At 41.4% G+C, this 17079-nt stretch overlaps 1 protein-coding gene across 7 annotated transcripts in view; it reads left to right on the top strand.

Moving 5' to 3' along the window:
* vps13d (vacuolar protein sorting 13 homolog D) overlaps positions 1 to 17079 on the top strand; it is a 134988-nt gene that overhangs the window by 27119 nt on the left and 90790 nt on the right. For 6 of the 7 annotated variants that reach the window (XM_039801938.1, XM_039801940.1, XM_039801939.1 and 3 more), the window contains exons 9-16: positions 2570 to 2670; positions 5340 to 5508; positions 6898 to 6999; positions 7326 to 7515; positions 7819 to 8001; positions 10250 to 10380; positions 10517 to 10571; positions 11334 to 11510. In XM_039801938.1, the coding sequence (XP_039657872.1) occupies positions 2570 to 2670; positions 5340 to 5508; positions 6898 to 6999; positions 7326 to 7515; positions 7819 to 8001; positions 10250 to 10380; positions 10517 to 10571; positions 11334 to 11510 (1108 nt within the window). The remainder of the gene's footprint in view (positions 1 to 2569; positions 2671 to 5339; positions 5509 to 6897; positions 7000 to 7325; positions 7516 to 7818; positions 8002 to 10249; positions 10381 to 10516; positions 10572 to 11333; positions 11511 to 17079) is intronic. The other variant, XM_039801941.1, reaches the window with a different exon arrangement.

Consider the following 17079-nt stretch of genomic DNA (forward strand, 5'->3'; position numbering starts at 1 on the left):
GGGCCGCCAGTTGACGTTGGCTGCTCTACAGCGACACTAGCGGCTGGCTGACCAAATCGCTCTTCCTGCAACGTGAACGGGGGTTAACACGGGGGATTTGAATGGGACTTATGTATCGATACTCGCGGCTTAAAAATCGATACTTTCTTGGGGGAAAAAATATCGATTTATATCGCAGAATCGATAAAATTGCTCAGCCTTAGCGATAGACACGTAATCAATATCAATAGAAAATGCATTCGATAAAACGTTTGATAACTACCAGAGGTTGTGAAGCAAGTTTGGTTGCATGAACAAAGGCACTCACTCTCTGGTAATCTAGCAATGTAGGGAGTGACACTCTAATAGCCGGGACACACTTAGCCGATTATCGGCCATTAGACAGTCTGGCGAGGTCAGTGACGCGAATCTGTTCGGTGTGTCCCGTGCCGTCGTCAGTCTGGGGGGCTGTCGGCGTTCATTTTGGCCAACCTGACATGGCATGGCAGGGCAGTCGGACTCACCCAGAAATGGGGAGCGGAATGAGGTGACTAGATGTTTCAGTGAACTATTTTAGTAAAATATGAGATCGTATTCTGAACGGCCGCCCTGACAGTCTGGCTTTGAATTTCTGGAGAAAACAAACCCATGTGACGCGTTCGTCCAATCAGCTGCCAGTTTTAATTTCCTGGGCAACAATACAGATTAGCGCCCCCTGCTGTTATAGAGATGTATTACTTCTTGTCTCGTCTCGTCTTTTTGGTGTGTTCTGTGACACTTTTTGGACCAACACGGGGAGACTGATCATTTCGACTAGCTTTTCTGTCAACGGTCGGCCGTCGGCTATATGTGTAAGCAGCTTGGCATGGTTTTATGTTGGTTAGCCTAAAAGCTGGTTTGATTTGCATTGACAGATGATTTTATGGAAAGTACCCCATGCCAATCTCTAGGTATGGTGAAGGGTATGTGATGATGTGGGGCTATTTTAATTCCAAAGGCCAAGGGAACTTTATCAGGATGCATAGTATCCTGGATCCATGAAATAACTGGCCTTTAAAAATAAAAATCTGCCTCTATGGGAATGTAACATAGGGGTGTACTGACTTTTGTTGCCAGCGGTTTAGACATTAATGGCTGTGTGTTGAGTTATTTTGAGGGGACAGCACATTTACACTGTTATAAAAGCTGTACACTTAATACTTTACATTGTAGCAAAGTGTCATTTCTTCAGTGTCCCATTAAAAGATATAATGAAATAAAATGATCTAAAATGAGAGGGGTGTACTCACTTTTGTGAGATACTGTATATGTGATAAAACAATAAGCACATTGAATATGTCTGTCCACACACATAGATTCTTAGGAGCCCTTCAGAAGGCTCAGGTACTTTTCCCGTTTCCTATTGTAGACATTCAATCTGTCAAACCGTTTATATGACATTTTTTCAAACGCCGCCACCCTAGCCATCTCACAAGCCCACTCCTGGATTAACAGCACTCCTTAAGGACTCCATCCTCTTAAAATAATCTGTCTGGCTATCATTGAACTAGTCTGGACCCAGCTTCTTACGTGTTTATCCATCCCGCTTAGGATTGCTCCATCTCCCAGTCTTCTTCCTCTTCAAGATCAGCCACACTGCGAGCAAACAAATGGTCTCCATGGAAACTGTAGCATTTTACTGCTGTAAGCGTGAATGTTTTTATAGCTCACCCCTTTAAATGACATCCAGGCTTAAAGTTGTGCATAATTAAGGGTGTTGGGCTCTGAGTGACAGGTAGCTGCCGTCACAGGAGGCGACCATCGGCTCTAGGCTTCATTCAGCCGCCTCAGCTCCGCTGAGAAGAAAACAGGTATTAAATCTAACTCACACTCCATCTAGAATTACATTGGTCTCCTGGTATACACCTGGCTGCGTCATGTACCTCAAGCATCAGGCAGCAATCATTTTCATTTTGGCCACAAGCACAATGTGAGCGAGCACTTTGTACTATGGATTCTTCGGGACAAGTAATAAGTTCAACAATGGGAACATTTCCATTTTTTTATTGACACTTGTGTTGATAATTATTTGTTTCATTTTCCACCGGCAATCCAGACTGTTCTTGTTACACCAGTATAATAAAACTCAACATCTAAAATGAGAAGTTGCAATTTAGCTTTATGTGAAATTGCTCTACTTAAAGTAAATATGGCCTACACTATACTTGATCCTAGAGTGTTGTTACTCTGCACCTGCTTTTTGATCATTACAATTAATAAAGCAAAATGATCACCTTAAATAGAAGATATACTGTCTCACATCACATAAAAAAACAGGTAAGTAAGTGGTCTTGAAGAGGATTCTTTTGTTTCTCTCTCCGTCTTGCCTGTCTCTCATTTTGACATGGTCTTGATTGGACTCAAACCTCTTTGGACTCAGTCTTGACTCAGTCTGGACTAGTCCTAGTCTTGGACTCAACAAAATTGGACTTGACTACAGCCCTGCTACGTCCATATTTGATACAGTCTATGTTTTTAATCCACTAATGAGCTAGGTTAACAGGAGCATGCAGACAGAGCAGTGACTGACTGTTTTTCTCTTCTCTCGTAGGTCCAATACCAGCAGATCATGGCATTCCTTAAAGAGCTGGACCGTTGGGAGAGAGAGATGCTTTACCAAAAGTGGAGACCAAAAGTGCCAATTTCTGGGAAGTAAGTTCACAGTCACAGTCCAACAGTCAAATGACTTTCTTACATCTGCAAACTTCTTCGGGCACAAAAAGCAAGTTCAGACTCTATCTCTTAAACAAAGTAAAATGGAATTATCCAACCGTCTTATTTTTCACATTAGTCTTTTAGCACAGCCTTAAGAGCATGCTACATCACATTTCACTACATATTGTGTGTGTGTGTGTGTGTGTGTTAGAGTTTCGATTCTCTGCTCGAGCCGGGCCGGACCCTTGATCAAGCATTTGTGTTTTTTTTTATCATTACTTTAGCTTAATTGGGTGGGAAAAAGCTATGCCATAATCAGAACTATTATCTATTTAGGCCAAAGTAACAAATGTGTCCAAAAAGTTACACAAGTTGGACTATTCAATTCAATTCAATTTACAGTTACAAAATGCAACATGTGTCATGCGCGGAGTCTCCTCCTCTCGCACACATCACACCGGGGCTGCGGGCTGTATTGTGGAGCTTAAGTGCAACATGGAGCTTGAGGATGTAAAGAAAAAAAGAAACACGGGAGAATTACCTTTGAGCAAGTTTGGAGGAAAGTCGGAGGTATGGAGCCATTTTAAACAAGTCGTGGGCAGTGACAACATATGTGTCGGCTTTGTTGAGTGCATTAAGTGCGGCACGCTGTTCGCCTATGACAGCTGATAAAACGGAGAAGTGGATGATGAAGAGACACATGAAGCAGGCTCCCCGTGGCAGAAAAGATGATAGTCAGCCTTGAACGTCCTCTTTTGTTAGTTCTCCAAGCATAGGCTACCCCTGAGGGCTAGGCAAGCGGGCAAGTCCTCACAGAGAAATACATTGTTTTTTTACGTTTCTTCATTCAGATCCATTTGCGATCCGTTCCATTCTGAATAAACAAACAGCGCAGTTTACATGCTTCGCTCCTGTTGCATTATTCATTAAGATCATTTTAAAGCGCCCATATTATGCTCATTTTCAGGTTCATAACTGTATTTTAAGGTTTTACCAGAATAGGTTTACATGGTTTAATTTTCAAAAAACACCATATTGTTGTTGTACTGTACAGCTCTCTCTCACTGCTGCAGATCCTCTTTTCACCTGGTTTCTGTTTTAGCTACAGAGTGAGACCTCTTTTCATCTTCTTCTTCTGTACTATCTTTGATTGCACTCGCACATGCGCAGTAGCTCAGATGTAGAGCATGTCAGCTAGCTAACTCTAGAGACAGTAAAAGAAAGCCTGTTTCTCCAACTTTGGTCAGTTACAAGGCAGGATTAGCTGGGAGACTTCTAAATGAGGGCACACATGTAAGTAGTTCTTTTGTAGATTATGGTGAACTTGTGTGTGTTGTAGCAGTGCTTTGCTATTGATTCAATTCAATTCAATTTTATTTATAGTATCAAATCATAACATAAGTTATCTCGAGACACTTTACAGATAGAGTAGGTCTAGACCACACTCTATAATTTACAAAGCCCCAACAATTCCAACAATTCCAGTAATTCCCTCAAGAGCAAGCAGTGCGACAGTGGCGAGGAAAAACTCCCTCTTGGGAAGAAACCTCGGACAGACCCAGGCTCTTGGTAGGTGGTGTCTGACGAGCCGGTTGGGGGTGTGATGAACAGTGGCGATAGTAGTCACATTAATAATGGAACAGTGACTGGATGTAGCGGGAAGCTGCAGGGTTCAGCAGGACGCAGCATGACATTGCAGGGCATCGCTGAGCTCAGCAGGGAGAGCAGCAGGACCACGGCGACAGCTGCAACCAGGATCTTGGTGCCAACGTTCTCCAAGGAAATACGCTGGGAAAAAGCATAAGGACTCCGGGGAGTAAATTCCCCAGAAGCTAGGATTAGTAACAAGCATTTCTGGGACGGGCTGCACCCAAATAGTAATAGTAATAGTAACAGTAATAGAAAGGGAGAGGAAAGAGCAGCTCAGTGTGTCAAAGGAAGGAAGTCCCCCGGCAGTCTAGAACTATAACAGCGTAACTATAGCAGGTAACTAAGAGAGACAGGTCATAAGGAGAGGTAGCTTTTTCGGGCTTAGAACTCTCCCCCTGCCGGATCTGGCTTGGCTGGCCTGCCTCCCTCTACTTTGTTATGTATTATTAATCTAACAATTATGAAGAGAAGCAGTTGGGCCAGTTAGGTGAACACTGTAACTCCTCACTCCCTAACTATAAGCTTTATCAAATAGGAGAGTTTTAAGTTCATTCTTGAATGAGGTGACAGTTTCTGCCCCCCGAACCCAGATCGGGAGCTGGTTCCATAGGAGAGGAGCCTGATAACTGATGGCTCTAGCTCCCATTCTACTTTTAGAGACTCTAGGTACCACCAGTAACTCTGCATTCTGGGAGCGCAGTGCTCTATTGAGAACGACGTAGCATAGCGTTAGCGTTAGCCGGCTAGCAGTTCAAACAACTCTGAATTGTAGTTGAGAACGTCAGTTATAACGGCCCACGGATTAAAAAAAGTGTCGGGTTGAAATCGGGCTCGGGCTCATAATTCCAGTTAATGTGTCGGGCCGGGCTGGGCTCGGACACAACGTGCACGGGCTCGGGCAGGGTCGGGCTTGATTTTTTGGGCCCGAACGAAGCTCGAGTGTGTGTGTGTGTGTGTAAGTGTAATAATACAACTTTGAATCAGATTTGAGCATGTAACATAGTTTTTCCCTGTAGCTGCCGGCAGTGGTGGATGTTTGCCATTCAGGCCAACCTGAGTGAAATCAGAGAGCAGCGGCGGCGAGGCAGCTGGGGCTTTGCCCTGCAGCGGGCCCGAGATGCCCAGACATACACCAGCCTCTACTTCCGAAGGCTCAAAGGAGTCCCACTGAGTTCTCAGGAAGAGGTACTACACTGTAACACAGACATGATGTATCAACAAACATCTAGGTAAATAGATTCCTCAGATCCTTAAACACCCAAATACCACATCTGGTTGATTTAACAATGACACAAATCTTTTCATAAGATAAAATGGAAGAAAACTGAAGATATCTAAGCAGTTTGACTAACTGTCTGAAAACTAAGGCCTTTGTTCATGAACAGAACCTTCTTTGAAGATGGGATGGAGAATGCAGTGAGCATGCTAAATGATCTGGACATGTGATGGAATGCAGGTTACTAACTAAGATATAAGACTTAGTATTGCCTTTTTATATGTATTCCCCCCCAAAGAAGATTACAATTAAAAGGTACGGTTTTATTATTTAATAATAATATTTCACAAAACAATAAAACAGAGCAGTCATAAAAACATCAGGTTTTTAAAACAAAAACAAATAAACAATTTGGTGTACAAAAACCTGTACGGTGAAGGTATGAACAGTTCAGAGGAGGTTCAAGCGTTGTGTAAATATTTTATGATGAATATATATCTATAATAGAAACATATTTAAACAAGTTTCCACTAATTAAATGCATAAATATATTTTAAATATACATTTTTATACAACATGTGCAATGTAGTAGGCTACTCCTATGTACATAGTGTCCTTATAATGTAGATATAAAGTGAGGTGTTTAATCCCAGCTCCTTAAGGAGGAACTATAGTGTTAAAGGCTGAACTGTAGTCAGTGAACAGCAATCTACCATAGGTTCCCTTCATTTCCAGGTGAGAGAGGCTGGTGGAGAGCAGTGGTTCCCATCCTTTCTACTCTGAGGTTCCCCTTCCGTACCCCTTCATTCATTCACAATGTTCCAAATGTTAATACTATCCATTATATAAAAGTGGGTATTGCTATTTTTTATACTACTGAACGGTCAATATTTAGGTTGGTTTGGTCAGCAAATCGTACTACTACTACTTGGAGTGAAGCTGAATGTTTCAACCGTTAACGCATTTACATTAGCTAACCATTGTAGCCTGTTATGCAATACTTTAAGCTAACTATTTTAGTTTTTTTAGTTTTTGTGAATAGTTTAGTTCACTTGCTATAGACTCATCAGCACTTAACAAGGAGGAGGGGGTGGGCTTGTAATCTGTCATAGTTCTTAGACACTGCCACCATGGTGGTAAAGCTATTTGAACATCTGACAAGCAGTTCTAATGAAGCATATTTGCAGCTTAAAGGTTACCACATCACTTTTTATTTTCCAAATGTTTTCATAATGTCTGAGCTGCCTGCCCCCAAGTACATGAATAGGCCCCCCAGTTTAACCCAGTTTGTTATTTTGAGAACACTCTGACAAACACACATCAATGAACTGATGCCTGAGTTTGTCTTCATCACCTAGATTGAGCTGGAGCGTGTTGAAGAGGAGCAGACGTTAGAGGAGCTGCAGAGTCTCAGAGAAATTGTCCACGACTGGTTTCGAAAGCAGGAAGAGATCGCAGAGGTAAGCTTAGATGATTCATACACTTGTGTTTAATGGTCTTTGTGGCCTTTGAGGGAAAAGAAGTGGCCTTTCTGTTAACGTTACTCAGCTTTCAACGGTTCAACAGACTGTGTGTGTGTGTGTGTGTGTGTGTGTGTGTGTGTGTGTGTGTGTGTGTGTGTGTGTGTGTGTGTGTGTGTGTGTGTGTGTGTGTGTGTGTGTGTGTGAACTCACAAATGACACAGATGACTGATCACAATCAATCATCAAACTTTCACTGATCTTCTAAATGTGTCTTTGTTATACTGTAGTTTCAGCCTGTGTTCTACCCCTGTCTCCTCTTCCAGAATGTGCGTGAGCCCAGCAGTGACCCCCAGCCCTGTTTACCCACCACATCCATCCCCAAGAGTGGGAGCTCAGGGATGATCCAGTACCTGCAGTCTTGGTTCCCGGGCTGGGGAGGCTGGTATGGAGATTCCCAGGACCCAGACCGGCCTGAAGAGCTCTTGCCAAGTCCATCCTCCTGGGATATTTTAGGTGAGAGACTCACTCCTGTCTGGTGCCAGAGAAGGGCTGACAACATTTAGCATCTTCTTTAGTCTGCCCTAGCAGAAGTTGCTACCACAAGAATGGTTTCATTTGCATTACGTATACTGGTACATTAGATAATGGTGGAATAAGTCTGGACTCCTGTATAATAAGTTAGATTTACTGTATGTGTTTTGTATCATCTGATATTCTGTAGTATTGGTTGAAATCTTATTACTGTATGACAAGCAAAAACTCATAGCATATCAAGAAATTCTGGCTGCTGACCATGGTGATACAATGCTTCTCCAGCAGAGACAGAAGACTTGTTCGACCCATTGGAGGACTCTCACACTCTGAACACGTTCACAAGGCGAGATCACCTGTTTGCCCGGCTGGAGTTCTTACTGGAGAAGGGCGCTGTCACGCTCTTTCACCAGGACAGGAGGGCGGACAAGCTGCATGAGAGTGGGCTCATCCAGTTGGAATTCTCAGGTGCGCAGGAGCAGTGTGGGACAAATAGAAACATTATTCAGGGTTTTTTGGGTTAAGAGTGTAACTTTTGGCAATGTGGAAGTGCATCAATATGCAGATTTTATCCAAATCGGTGGTGTTGGATATTGTTGGACTTTTAGTTAGGGGTGGGTGATATGAATAAAACATTTTATCACAGTACACAGTATAGGTAATGTTATATGAATAACTATAGTGATAAAAGACACACTTAAGTAACCGTGTACACATTTTTTGGCTAATCCATTCAATTTAATACCTTAGAAATCAAGGTTCTTTATTAAATTGACGTGAAATCTTTTTGTAAATCTAATATTGCCATGTAACTATCCTGCTGTTTGCATTTATTTGAAAATTGAATTTCCCACAACGGTTTGAAATACAACCAGAGATACCAAATAGATAACAACCTTGGTAGATTTGATCTGGTTGATCATCTTCATTCTTACTATATGGCCCCATTTTCACCTAGTTTTAAAATCCATCCTGAGTGATCCAATTGCAGGGGACCGCTCTACCACAGGTGAAAACGCACCCAGGACGCATAGAAATCCGATCACTCAGACTACATTCAGAGATTGATCGCGGCAGACAATAACCTTAAACTGTTTCATAGAACGTCCCCGAATTCACGAATATGAAGGATATCGCCACAGACGTTTAGGCTCTTACGTAGTGACATCTGCTATTTACAAGCCTTGCAAGCTTAGTGATCAAAGAGCAGCTGTAAAACAGTTTCATTTCATATACATTCTTCACAATAAAAGTCCCCTGTTATTTTGTTATGAATGCTTTTATTATGAAGCAGCCAAATCAGGAAATGTTGGGTCTTCATCAGCAGTAAATTTACATGACTCCTATTAGCGAACATAAAATAAAGCAGACCAAAGCAGACCAAAAGTCCAAACATTACACATGTTCGTCAGGCGAAGAAAAGTTCTGCCTTTGGCAGCCACACAGACAATAGGCAGCACTTTGCTAGTCATCACACGTTTCTGTAATAATGTAGGGTTTATGTCAGAGTAAAAAATGGTAAATGGACTGCATTTATATAGCGCTTTTCTAGTCTTACCGACCACTCAACTCAATTTAATTCTATTTATAGTGTCAAATCCTAACAAAAGTTATCTCAGGATACTTTACAGATAGATTAGGTCTAGACCACACTCTGTAATTTCCAGAGAGCCAACAATTCCCCCCAAGAGTAAGCATTTGGTGCCACAGTGGCGAGGAAAAACTTCCTTTAAACAGACAGAAAGCTCAGGCAGAACGACCATCTGATGCGACCGGTTGGGGGAGATAAAGAAATATAACTCATATTAATTATAGCAGTGGGTATAATTGGATAACATGATGCACAGTGGAAATTATAGTAAAAATAAAGATAATAGAACTATGACTAGTAATAATAGTAGTAGCAGTGCAGGTCGTAGCAGTGCGTCAAGCAGGACCACGGCAGCAGCTGCAACCACGATCCAGGTGCCACCCCCATCCAAGGAAATCTGCTAGGTGAGAAAATATCTCCGGGGAAGAAGCTCCCTGGTTGTGGCACTCTGGCTCCCATTGTACATACTACTCAAGGCGCTTTACATTAAAAGCAACATTTACACGCACACTTTTGGGACTACCAAGGTACCACCTGCTCATGAGATAAAGATTAATGCAGCAATTTGTGGTTCAGGACATTTAGACATGTAGACAGCAGAGGCCAGGGATCTAACCACCGACCTTCTGATTGGTAGATGACCGCTCTACCTCCTGAGCCACAACAAAAAAAAGTCTTCATTCAAATATTTATTTTGGATATGCGGACAGGAATAATGTACGTGTTTATTTGCATATAGAGAAGGGAAGTGAGATCCGATCACAATTGGTCACTCAGGATGCATTTAGAGACCCATTCATCAGACAGGTAAAACACACGCACCGTGATCCCATCACTCAGGACAGATGTTAAAACCAGGTCAGAACAAGGCCTACATTGTAAAGATAATTAACAGATTAATCGATTATGAAAATAATCCATAGTTGCATCCCAAGAGATTCTATGGGTGAATATTAAGGGCTAGAGCGTTCTATATTATTTTCAACTCCCCTCTATTGTTTTTGAGACAAAAAGGTCTCTTTGACAATGGGTAGTCTACTGAGTTAAAGGTGTTTTCGTCCCATAGATGGACACAGTTGTTCCAATAGACTCAGAGCATATGTACTGCTGCCTTGATTTCCACAGGAGTGAAGGTGATTTTGGAGTCTCTCCCTCGCTCAGAGTCTTCCCTGCTATCTGTTAAGCTGGGTGGTTTGTTCTTGAGAGACTTGACTACTCAGGGCACCATCTTCCCTGTCCTGGTGTCTCCTAAAACGGTAGGCAGGGGTGGGCAGAGTTCATAATGTGAAGAAAAGTTTGAAAAAGTAAATTGCAGCTCCCCAAGTGCATGATAATTGTAATATTTTCTACTGTATGTTGTGTCATTTTTTCAACACCTGTCACTTGTTACAGGATAAAGTTGTTGTTGCCATGAACCAGCCATCGGGCCAATCCAGCAGTACCTCTGGTAAAATCTTTGTTTTCTTTTGACTTAATAATACTTTCTCAATTCAAACAATATTAGATAATACTTTCTCTGAGCTTGTGACATTAGCTGAGTTTCCTAATATGTATTTATATTCACATTTCACAGATGTGAAAAAATTCAATAAAACGTTCACAATTGTGCAGAAAAAGGTTGAACCCTCACTTGAGGAGGTTTTTGTCTTTGTGGGAAAACGTTGATTTGCTAAATGGGATATGGAAACGCCTTTGCCGAATAAGTTCCGACATAGAAAAAATGTAACCCACATGATCAGCTGTTTCTGCTGTCGGTGTCCTGGATAGTCACATAGCATCTTCGTCTCTGGACAAAGTATAATTCAAACTTGCTCAGTTACCAGAGATGAGCAAAAATCAGGGTGAAGAAGTAATGTTTGTAGTAATTTTGACACACAAGTGTAGAGCTTGCCATGTTGTTATGTGTTACTCTGTATGCAATGACATAGCAAAAATAGACTGACGTGGTTTATTGGGGACTGATGATGATTGAAATCATCGACATGTAGGGGGAAGTCCTGTTGCTGAAAATGTTATGTCATATTGTGTGGTGTAATGACAATGCGAGCCTCTAGGGGCTGCTTGCAGGGCTTTTGACTTTCAGTATGGATGTGTGAATAGTCCAATTTTGGTGGCAGTATGAGTAGCAACACATCATACTCCCACCAGCTTTTACTAACACATTTGTCTCTTAATAGATACAATGTTTGTATTGTTTTTGTGTTGGCAGGATGCAATGCAGAGTGCTCATCACCGGTGTTTGAAATGATTTATGAGCGTAACCCTGTGAGGTGTAAGTTTGAGAGGAGGCTGGAAGTCAACACTAGTCCATTGAACATCATCTACAACCCACAAGCAATCAAAAAAGTGACTGAGTTTTTCTACAAAGGAAGAGTTCATACCTCAGGTAAGTAGTGAACATTTTTTTTTGGAGTGCATAAAATGTTTACCAAGACTGCTGTAATTTCACGTTATTGGCACACTCTTTCCTGTACACATTATGGCACTTCTGTTACCAAAGTGATTGAGCAAACAGAAAAAAGGAGGACTAATACACATCAATCAAGTTTTCAACAAAAAGATGTCTTTAGTTTTGAAAAAGTAGGGAAAAGGAACAAAATCAGAAATCCTTTCCGGTTCACTGTAATTCTGTCTGTGTGGCCTAGGCTTCTCCGTCTTCCTAGGAGGGACACACGGTGAATAGATCCCAACAGAGAATATGAAGCTTTTGTCTAATCGGTTTTTCAAGTTGTCTTCTACTGGACTGAGAGAGTGCATGTGAGGTCCTTAAAAAGTCTTAAATAAAATGCTCGTTTTTTTTAAGGTCTGAAAATGTCTCAATTACTCTCAAATGACAATTCAATTTCAATTCAATTCAATTCAATTTTATTTATAGTATCAAATCATAACAAAAGTTATCTCGAGACACTTTACAGATAGAGTAGGTCTAGACCACACTCTGTAATTTCCAAAACCCCAACAATTACAGTAATTCCATCAAGAGCAAGCATTAGCAGTGGCTATTGCGACAGTGGCAAGGAAAAACTCCCTTTTAGGAAGAAACCTCGGCAGACCCAGACTCTTGGTAGGCGGTGTCTGACGGGCCGGTTGGGGGTGTGATGAACAGTGGCGATAATAGTCACATTAAAGGTCACAGTGACGTCGAAGGTTATCGTGGAAGTTCATGTCATAGCAGGGCACATCGTGTCATACTGAGTAGTGCAGTCCCCTATACCGGATCCAGACTACTCTGTGCATAGGAACATCACAGCAGGGCGTTGCGGGATGTAACGTGGCGCTGCAGAGCATGGGTGGATGCAGCAGGATGCAGCAGGATGCAGCAGGATGCAGCAGGATGCGGCCGGGATTTGCAGAGAATCACAGAGCATAGCTCTGCGAAGAAGAAACATAAGGACTCCGGGGAGTAAACTCCCCAGAGCTAGATTAGTAACAAGCAATTCTGGGACAGGATGCATACAGAAGTAACAAGTAGAGAAGAGAGAGCAGCTCAGTGTGTCATAGGAAGGAAACAGCATCCCCTGCAGTCTAGAATTGTAATAGCATAACTAACTACGAGGAGAAGCAGGTGGGCCGGGTTAGGTGGACGCTGCAACTCCTCACTCCCTAACTATAAGCTTTGTCAAAGAGGAGGGTTTTCAGTTTACTCTTGAATGTGGCGACGGTGTCTGCCCCTCGAACCCAGACTGGAAGCTGGTTCCACAGAAGAGCCCTGATAGCTGAAGGCCCTGGCCCCCAGTCTACTTCCAGAGACTCTAGGAACCACGAGTAGCCCCGCATTCGGAGCGCAGTGCCCTAGTGGGACAATAAGGTACTAAGAGCTCTTCTAGGTATGATGGTGCTTGACCATTTAGAGCTTTGTAAGTCAGGAGGAGGATTTTAAATTCGATCCTAGACTTCACAGGAAGCCAATGCATAGAAGCTAATACAGGAGAAATATGATCTCTTCTCTTAGTTCTCGTCAGAACACGTGCTGCAGCATTCTGGATCAGCTGGAGAGCCTTAAGGGACTTATTTGGGCAACCTGATAATAAGGAATTGCAGTAATCTAGTCTAGAAGTAACAAATGCATGGACTAGTTTTTCAGCATCATTCTGAGACAGGATATTCCTGATTTTGGCAATGTTACAAAGATGGAAAAAGGCTATTCTTGAGGTTTGTTTTAAATGAGCGTTGAAGGATATATCCTGATCAAAAATAACTCCCAAATTTCTGACCGCAGTGCTGGAGGCCAGGGCAATACCATCCAGAGTAGCTATATCTTTCGAAAACGAAGTTCGGCAGTGCGTTGGTCCTATCACAATAACTTTCGTTTTGTCTGAGTTTAACATCAGGAAGTTGTGGGTCATCCAGGATTTTATATCCTCAACACACGTTTGAAGTCTTGCTAACTGACCACTTTCATCTGGCTTAATTGACAGATATAATTGGGTATCGTCTGCGTAGCAGTGATAATTGAGTGTTTCCTAATAATATGTCCTAGAGGAAGCATATATAAGGAAAATAGAATTGGTCCAAGCACTGAGCCTTGAGGAACGCCATGGCTGACTTTGGCGTGCTTGGAGGGTTTATCGTTAATGTTAACAAATTGGGATCGCTCAGAGAAATAAGACTTAAACCATTTTAGTGCAGTTCCTTTAATTCCGGCTAAGTGTTCTAATCTCTGTAACAGGAGTGTATGATCAATAGTGTCAAATGCAGCACTAAGATCTAGTAAAACAAGAATGGAGACAAGTCCTTTGTCTGCAGCTGTTAGGTCGTTAGTAATTTTCACCAGTGCCGTCTCTGTGCTATGATTCTTTCTAAATCCTGATTGAAAATCATCAAATAAACTGTTGCTATGTAGAAAATCACATAACTGATTAGCAACCACCTTCTCAAGGATCTTGGATAGAAAGGGAAGGTTAGATATAGGTCTATAGTTTGCTAAGACCTCAGGATCCAGGGTCGGTTTTTTCAGAAGAGGTTTTATCACAGCTATTTTAAATGACTGCGGTACATAACCTGTTAATAAGGACATATTGATCTTATCTAGTAGTGAAGTGTTTACCACGGGTAACGCTTCTTTGAGTAGCCTCGTTGGGATGGGGTCCAAGAGACAGGTAGATGGCTTAGCTGAGGATATCTTTAACATTAATTGTTGAAGGTCTATAGGATAAAAGCAGTCTAAGTATATGTCCGGATTAGTCGTTCGTTCTAGCGGTCCTGTATTTAAAGATGAACTGTTAGAAGTTGAGGGCAAAAGGTGATTAATTTTATCTCTAATTGTTATAATTTTATCATTGAAGAAGCTCATGAAGTCATCACTACTCAGAGCTAGAGGAATAGATGGCTCAGTAGAGCTATGACTGTCTGTCAGCCTGGCTACAGTGCTGAAAAGAAACCTTGGGTTGTTCTTATTTTCTTCTATTAGTGAAGAGTAATAGTCTGATCTGGCTTTTCTTAAAGGCCTTCCTATAGGTTTTGAGACTTTCTTGCCAATCCAGACGGGATTCTTCCACTTTGGTGGAGCGCCACTTACCCTCGAGGTTTTGCGAGACTTGTTTCAATCTGCGAGTTTGTTCCTATATACCAAGGAGCTGTTTTCCTTCGCTTCATGCGTCTTCTTTTGAGAGAGAGGCGACAGAGTCCAAGGTCGTCCGTAGGCAAGTCGCAGCACCGGTCCACCAAATGCATCAACCCGAGAGGGACTGAGGTTAACATAGAGGTCCTCTGTTATTCTAAGGCAACGACATAGAGTCAAATGCTGTTGTAATATCTTCCTTAAATTTAGCTATAGCACTGTCAGATAGGCATCTAGTGTAGAAGCCATTATCTAGTTTAGTATGGTCAGGTAGCAAGAATTCAAAAGTAATTAAAAATGATCTGATAATACCAAATTCTGCGGAAATATTATTAAATCCTCAATTTCAATACCATATGCCAGCACAAGGTCGAGGGTGTGGTTAAAACAGTGCGCGCCTTGTGCACACTCTGACTGAAACCGATTGAATCCAGTAATATGTTGAAAGCAGTAGTAAGGCTATTGCTGTCAACGTCCACATGGATATTAAAATCACCTACAATAAGTACTTTGTCTGATTTAAGGACTACACATGATAAAAACTCTGAGAATTCCCATAAAAATTCAGAATACGGACCTGGAGCTCGTTAGACAACAACAAATATAATTGGCTGTTCTGATTTCCGTGTTGGATGTTGAAGATTAAGAACAAGGCTTTCAAAAGAGTTATAATTCAGTTTGGGTTTAGGATTAATTAACAGGCTTGAATCAAATATGGCTGCAACTCCCCTCCTGCGGCGAGCCTCTAGGAATTTGAGTATTAATATGACTGGGAGGAGTCGCTTCATTTAGACTAACATATTCTTCATGGCCCAGCCATGTTTCAGTAAGACAGAATAGATCAATTTGATTATCAGATATCAATTCATTTACTAGTACTGCTTTAGAAGACAGAGATCTGATATTTAGTAATCCACATCTAATTTTCGTCTCCTTTTCTATCATTGCAGTGGTAGTTTTAATTCCAATTAGGTTGTTAAGTATTGCCCCTCTATTCACCACTGTGTGTGGTCTGTTGTTGATTATAATTGGAATAGTACTAGTACTACATGTTACTGGAATAGTACTAGTACTACACGTTACTGGAATAACACTAGTACTACATGTTATCCTGCAGAAAACATTTTCAGATTCATCCACTTGTATAGTGCTATCAGGATCAATGCCTGGGGGACATGAATCTGTGATATTTTCAACATATTGTCAATACTTGCCTTTCAGTGCGGTCGTTATGTTGTCAGATAGCATCCTGGCTCCGTGTCGGTTTGGGTTTGACCAACACTGGTCAGGGTTGTAAGGCGAATCAGCACTTGGTATAAAAGTTGTCGTGTCCCTGTGACCTGTCTTGAGCGTGACTGTGGTGAGTTGTAACACGCTACGCTTCGCCACACCATAAATTTTCTTTTTTAGAGGACTTAAAAAAGTTCTTAAAAGTCATTAAATTTGCTGTTAAAAAAATGTGCAGAAACCCTGTTAAATACAAGCTGTGGATGTAAGATATTAACAGTCCAAGAGGAAAGTATAGTGCAATGAATAAAGTGTCAGGTGCTTTAAAATACTTAGTAATACTTAATTAGTTGCTTTTGTTAAGTGCTGGTGCAGATTTGGCAGCCATTTAGTAATTAAATGGTTCTGCAGAAAGTGCTGTTGAGGAAACGGGATGTCTTAGGTTTGAATGAGTCTTTTTCCCTAAGGGGAGAGTTATTAAGAGGCGGTTGACAGGGTGCGCGGAGTCCTGTTGTATCTTTTCGAACTTTGCGCTGAATGCAGGCCTCGTAATTGTCAGGGATGGGCTGAGTTTACAGCTGTCGATTTTCTTTTGGCGGAGCAAACAATTCTGTCCAGCTGCTTCTTCTGCTGAGATTTGTAGTTGACATACCACAGAAATATATATGCTAAGAAAATAAGAAATAACAACAACAAAAAACACCCAGAACTTCTTAAAACTATAATTTTGCCCCAGATATGTCTTGGGTCAGTCACATATACCTGTATGTGTATATAAACAGCAAATTGTCCATAGGTATAATGCTTAAGGTTGTAATAATACATTTGTTTTTTTCTGGAAAGAGAAAAATAGCATTTCAGGAAAAAGGCTGATGTAGGACTAATGTTCCTTTTTCGTGTGTCCATGAATGTAGCTTCTGTGACACCCACATCAAATTCATTTTGATGATAAAAAAAAAGGAACAAATTAAGTTTTGGCTTGGCTCCTTAGTTAAATAAGTCAATAAGGTGCAAATTGGACTACATTAACGGAGTCGATAAGGTGCAAACTGAACTTTCTTAAACAGCATACTTGCAAGAAAAAGATATATCTTTAGTAAGCATTAAAGGGCTTGAATGACCATTCTCAGTATAAGCTGAGATTTGCATCTGCATAGACTTCCTATGT

Source organism: Perca fluviatilis, chromosome 5 (genome assembly GCF_010015445.1).
Source record: "Perca fluviatilis chromosome 5, GENO_Pfluv_1.0, whole genome shotgun sequence".
In the NCBI taxonomy this organism is placed as follows: Eukaryota; Metazoa; Chordata; class Actinopteri; order Perciformes; family Percidae; genus Perca; species Perca fluviatilis.